This window comes from Wasmannia auropunctata, unplaced genomic scaffold, assembly GCF_000956235.1.
Source record: "Wasmannia auropunctata unplaced genomic scaffold, wasmannia.A_1.0 LD336111.1, whole genome shotgun sequence".
Classification (NCBI taxonomy): domain Eukaryota; kingdom Metazoa; phylum Arthropoda; class Insecta; order Hymenoptera; family Formicidae; genus Wasmannia; species Wasmannia auropunctata.
In genome coordinates, this window is record NW_012026779.1 from 4,073,111 (window position 1) to 4,080,071 (window position 6,961).

The following is a 6,961-nucleotide window of genomic DNA, read 5'->3' on the forward strand; positions in this document are numbered from 1 at the left end:
TTCAGACGTGTGCTCTTCCGATCTATTTTTTTGTAGCTTGCGTATTTTAGCAGATATTTGGATCCGTCGATTAAAATGACTCACCCTGTATATAAAAAAAAAATTAATAATAATCTAAATTAACAAGCTTCATGTAACTTTCTTCCAATGCACTTTATTATCATTATTCACCTTGATTATTTTATCGCCTGCATGAAGACCAGCTCTTGCTGCAGCACCGCCTACAAAATATATCATTCTTGTAAGAACATTAATAATCTATGTATATATAAATATGTGTACAGATACAACTATTATGTGTACAGATACATTTATTTATTATACATATACAGGGTGTTTCAGAAATAGTTGGCCAAACTTTAAGAGCATATTCCACTCATTATAAGGATAAAAAAAAGTCATATAAACATGGGTTCGGAAACGCTTCTTTTCCTAGTTATAAACATTTCTTATTTACATTGTACGTATTTACGTATTTATTTATTTGGATGACATGCCTCGCTTCGACGTTTTATGAATTGTACTTCCATTCACCTTCTAAAGTAAACAAAAGGTTATTAGATAGGTCTGTATGGATTTGGAATCAGTCTTTATTTAAGTCTTTCTTTACTTAGTACGAGAGCGGATCGCATTAGAAATGCAAAATGTTTCATCCTCAACTGTGTAGAGGATATTAAACGAAGCTCTTTTGCATCCTTATCACGAGTACAAGCTTTCTTATAAGCGGATTATCCATCACGAGTAATTTTTGCTCAGTGGTATTTGCAACAGTGTATTTATTCAAATTTTAAAAATGTTTATAACTTGGAAAGGAAGCATTTCCAAACTCATGTATATATGACTTTTTTCATCCTTATAATGAGTGGAATATGCTCTTAAAGTTTGGCCAACTATTTCTGAAACATCCTGTATATATATATTTTTAAAATATTTTTATAATAAATTCAGTACCATAAACAAATAATTTTTTAATAAAATTCTTATTGCATATTTGTACAATAATATTGTTATTGTTAAAAGCATTTGATTTCATGGAGGCACCTTTATCAATGATCATCTTGCCATCCCTGAAGAACACGTGAAATTCTTCTACCTCTGTCATTCGTAATCTTTAAATTCTTTTCATTTGAAAACCATTATAGCTTTAAAATTTTTATATTAAAATTTTTGTCTTAAATGTTTCAAAAAATTGAATAAAAAAATAATTGTTTTCAAGTATTCTAGAGTGAGAATAATCAATTTTCGTAGTTTAGAAAAAAAATTGCAGTTAAAATTACAAAAAAAGACCATTTTAAACGTTAGAGTATTATGTAAGCGTAATATGTAAATGTGTTGGAGATGCTTTATTGCACAATTAAAATTAAATGTTAGCATTTTTAGCCATTAAAAATAATTTGTTGTATTGAATATGGCTAAAAATATATTTGTAATTAATATATAATCTATTGTGCAAAATTATGATTCTGATTTTATGATATTGATGGATTCTATGTTAATCATAAATATCTTTTTAATCGTAAATAACACAATAAATTTCTTTTAAGTATAGAAGTCCTAACAATACATATTTAATCTTCATTATATTACAATTTCAATATAACACTGCAATAAAATTATTTCAATTATATATCATTATTATAATATACCAAAATATATTAAAATAATCCTTTCTGTAACTTCAATTGCAAATTTATAAAATTATGAAATAATAGACCAATTTGCTAAACAGAATTGCATTCATCAGCATTCAAAAAACTACGAAAAACCGATTAGACACGACAAAACGACAAGAATTTAATTCTTGGGCATTTTTTTTATTATTATTAAACAGAGTATCATTTATTAACTTTTAAATAGCCGCAGAAATGTTATAAAAATAAATAATCCTTTAAATCAGTATTTTTAAATTTAAGATCAAAATTATTAAAAATTCAATATAAATTATAAAATCCAGTATAGTAGTCATTAATTAGTTAATTTTCGTACATAGATATATCTGTGTATCAAACTTGATATCTGTAATTTTTTTAACAACCACTAACTATTATTAACTAAGAATCCTATGCAAAAATTATTTACTTGATAACCGCCATATAAAATTTGCTTCTTTTAATTTTCAGATATTAGATTCATAAATTGATAAAGAGTATAATCGGATATCCCCCCCTTTCCTCCTGGACTTGCTATACATCGATCGTTAGTCCTCTACTTATAAAAGAATAATTTTCATCAAGTTTTAATCATTTATCTTTACTGTTGCAATAGTGGTAATCCAAAACAATTTTTAATCATAATTTTTTTCTAATTTATTGAAAAATTATGAAAAAAATCCATTAATGCTCTAATCATCAACAAATAAAAATTTTTAAAGATTTTAGGATACAAACTCGAATTTAAAAAAATTGAAGTTGACAATTTTTAAATAAAACTGTCGAGTAACGTCATATTTTTTCTGTTACATCTTTCAACATTATTCATCTAAAAATTTAGATCTTTTAGAAATAAGCACCAATGTTAAAAATTTGAAATATAATTTTCTCAAATTTCTGCGCAGAAAAATAACTTAATTACACTACTGAGTATTAAAATTACAGTAATGGAGAAAACATCATATTAAACCAAAATTTAGGATAAATAGATTACAGTAAAATATGGAATTAAACTATACTTCTAATAAAACTGTCAAGCTAAACTTCTCTTTAAATCCCATAAGTCTCATAAATAATCTAATATATAAATATCATTTTGATGTCATATCATTCTTGGTATTACATTTTAATGGCTAGCAATGTATCTAATCCAATTATTTTATAATATATTTATTTTATATGCATAATACTTATTTGCATTAAATAACTATATTAATTTTAAACAACTGGCCTTAAAATATTTCTTTTGAGTAATTATCCAACGTTAGGTCTAACTATCGATACATGGCAAGCCCAATTTGGTGAGAATACTTTTCATATCCGGCTATATCCTTTGGTAATTCAAAAAACATATATATTATACATACTGATTTGTATACGATTCAAGAATGTTTAAAAAATTATATTTGAATAATGTGTGTGAAACACAATTGTCTCAAAATTTGTATCAGAAAGTTTTATACATAATGTTTCTTCTGATACAAATATCTAGAACATTTCTATTGTTTTTAATGATACAAAAAACATTAAAGAAAAAAATTATTTGTTTCCGAAGAGCAAATATTATAATAAACAAAAAAATTTATTCATATTTTACAAAATTTCAAAATCACTATTATCTTTCAAATAAAATTATATGATTTTACATAATAATTCTTTAAAAATATTTTTAAAGTTAAACTTAAGAAAAATTAATTATCTAACAAGATATTTCGTATTCCATATTTTATTTTGGCATACTTTGACAAAATATAAAATATTTCATAAATATTAATACTTAAAAAATTATACAATCACAAATTTAAAAAAAACAACTATGTATTTTCTTTACATCAATTGTTCCATCTCAATCTATACATAAAAGTATTAGATAAATGATATTAAGGTGGTACTTGCGCAACAGTCCCATTAAAAAACTGGGATCTTATTAGTGAAAAGAAAGTTTCAACATGTAGTTATAATATATTAAATACACTTAAAAGTTTAACACCTTATATTAACATCTTATTGATAAAATATATCAGCACAATGTTTAATAATAAGCAAAAAGTAAACAATCAATTATTTATTTTGGCTTGCTGGAATAAACTTTTGGTTGCTCCTACACACTCTAAGACTCTTGTATATAATGTACATACATATACTAAGATAATAAAGATGTGACTCCTCAAATGAGACATAAAAGTTAATTTATTAAAACGAAAACTCTTAGGAAAAGATTAAAAGTAATTTCGGCAATATCTCAAAGAAAGAGAAAAAGACTCGATGTGTCATGATGTGTCATTAGCCACTTCATAACCTCAAACTATTTCGCGTTGAACAGTGCGTATGTTACATACTTTGTTTAATTACAATTTTTAAACTAAACGATCTACAATTTTGAAACTTTTTTGTAACATTTATATATTCTTGTTCTATATCATACTCGTTTTTTATAAGAATCCTAAGAATGGTATGGATACTATAATTCAAAATCTGACATTAACTTAAGTTGCATACATACATCACATGTAAAAACTATACATTTTAATTGCAATTATCTCAAAAATTAGAAAATCAATATGTTTCTAATTGCATACAAACATAGAGAGCACTTTAATTTACTTGTATTCAAAATTTTAGTACATTTGTAGAAAAATCATTTTATGCAAGTACCACCTGAAGATAATATATAATAAAAAAATTTGTTTACAAGATATTTATATTAACAAATATGCCAGAATGAAGTATAAAATACCTTATAAACTATTGGATTTTTATAACTCTACTTCAATACTTTCGTATGCAGAAAAATTAAAATAATTATACCATTTCAATTCCACTTTAAAAAAGATGGCAATAACTTTGAAATCTTGTAAAATATAATATCATAAATACAATTTTTTGCTTCCCATAATATTTGCCCTTTTGAAACAATCTTTTCCTTTAACATTTTTCGTATTATTGAAAAACAAATAATTCTAGCTCAAATTAGAGGAAACGCCTTATATATAAATTGTATTAAGCGTATGCATTGTCTCCAAAGAGAGAACTTTTCATGAATTCAAAAAAAAATCCTGCAGTCTTCTAAAAATTTAATTATACAAATATTAATGCACGTCAAACTTTTGCGAACCTTCTTTTACAGACTGAACGTAGACTGGATTGTCACCAGAAACTTTCATTCCAAATCCAGCATCGTCCTTGTATACGACTAGAGTGGCGATGGGTGCTGGTTCGATGGCTCCACCACTGATGGCGCCTGCACCAGCCCCGACGCTGCGTCGTAGCGCTGCCGTTCCATTCATCCCTCCGTCGAGCTCCACCCTGCCTCACCTCTGTTGCTACCGATCTGTCGTAATTCTCCCTCTTGTAAAACAAGATTTTTCAAAGCTCTCCGCATATTTTTATATTAAGTAGAGTTAATTTCAAACAAAATCCTTTAATAATTCAATTCTATGCATATTTTTATATAAAATTTAATAAATAATTAAATAAAAAAATAAGAATTTTATAAAATTCTCTTAAAAATCTTCCTCTGATACTGATTAAGTTTCATTTCCTTTCATACAACATATTACAATAAAGACATATTTTCGTACAGTCTTTGTAAATTTAATTTAAAAAAGGAATAATATAAATTATAAATGCAATTAAAATATGATAAAGAAGCTAAAGATAAGCAATCACTGGATGTATAATAATTCTATACATATTATAAAATATATATTTAGATAACATAAATATATTATATATATAAACATGTCATTTTAAGAAATTTATTTGAAATTTACTCCATTCATTAAAATATGCACTTAAAAAAAAGAAGTTAAAAATTATAAAATTAAAAATTACTTTTAAAATATTCTTGTACATAAAATTTTTAATAAATATAAAAAAATTAGAATTTAAGAAAATTATTTAGGCAAATTTGAGAAATTTATTTCAGGCAAATATGTGCCGTATGACTGTAAAGTGTAAATCCTGTTCTAATTAATTATAATTATATATTCAATTGATATAATAATTCAATTTCTTATTGAGAGAATTTATTTCAAATTATAGCAGTAGTGTGCGTGTGTGTGTGTGTGCGTGCGTGCGTGCGTGCGTGCGTGCGTGCGTGCGTGCGTGCGTGCGTGCGTGCGTGCGTGTCGTGCGTGCGTGCGTGCGTGCGTGCGTGCGTGCGTGCGTGCGTGCGTGCGTGCGTGCGTGCGTGCGTGCGTGCGTGCGTGCGTGCGTGCGTGCGTGCGTGCGGGTGCGTGTGTGTGTGTGTGTGTGTGTGTGTGTATCATCCTCATATTAATATTTTCAGACAAAACCTTTTCAATAACTGATTATTAATTTCATTTATTTGAAACAGCATTTTCATTGAAAGACCATATAAAATATTTCATTTCAACTAGTTTTTATTTAAATTATTTTATAAAATAACTGATATGGTATAATATATGGCATAAAATATTTTAAGACAATAAAACATTGCCTAACAAAACAAATAATTAATTGTTAATTATTATTAATTACAAATTTAATTTAATAAATTAAACATCTACAATATGTATATCAGTTGATTTAATTTTTATTGATCTTAAACAATTAATTAAAAATAGATTTTAACTTTTAAAAAAAAAAAATATACGCCAAATACATAAAAAATGTCACTTACATTCTTTCTAAATCTAAGAACAATTTTTTTTATAATTTAAATATACAATTATTTAAAAATTAATTGATCAAAAATAGTCGTGAAATCAATAAAATTATAGCCAAGTTATTAAACTAGCCTCATTATTTAAAAAAGACCTCAAAAAAGCTTATTTGTGAAAATTATTTAAAAATTTTTAAAATGGAAAAGTGATGACCTGGATTATAATGAAGAAAAAACTTGGCGTGTCCGGGTCATTAATTGCATTTCTGTATTAAACAATATGTAAATTTATATGAAAATGATTTCAATATATATTCATGTTTGTGTATATCCGCAACTATTGTATGTAATAATGTTTTTATATATGTATATTTATTTGTATTACAAATTTTTCATATACTATAAACCATTGGCTGTGAAACATTGGGTTTTCATGCAACTCAGGTACTTTGTCTGACTATTATGTTTGTGTATATCTGCAAATAATTTATATACTATAAAACATGTGGAATATTGCATTTTAAAACGACCCGGACACGCCAAGTTTTTGTTTCATTATAATCCAGTTTATCACTTTTCCATTTTTTAAATTTTTAAATATTTTTCACAAATAAGCTTTTTTGAAATCTTTTTTAAATAATGAGGCTAGTTTAATAACTTGGCTATAGATCGGAAGAGCACACGT

General features: G+C 25.8%; 1 protein-coding gene across 1 annotated transcript in view; it reads right to left on the bottom strand.

Moving 5' to 3' along the window:
• Window positions 1-129: 129 nt before the first annotated feature.
• LOC105450631 (rho guanine nucleotide exchange factor 12-like) overlaps window positions 130-6,961 on the bottom strand; it is a 130,120-nt gene continuing 123,288 nt past the window's right edge. The window contains exons 2-3 of the mRNA XM_011690567.1: window positions 4,765-4,997; window positions 130-221 (exon numbers count right to left, since the gene is read on the bottom strand). Of these exons, the coding sequence (XP_011688869.1) occupies window positions 130-221; window positions 4,765-4,936 (264 nt within the window). The 5' untranslated portion in view covers window positions 4,937-4,997. The remainder of the gene's footprint in view (window positions 222-4,764; window positions 4,998-6,961) is intronic.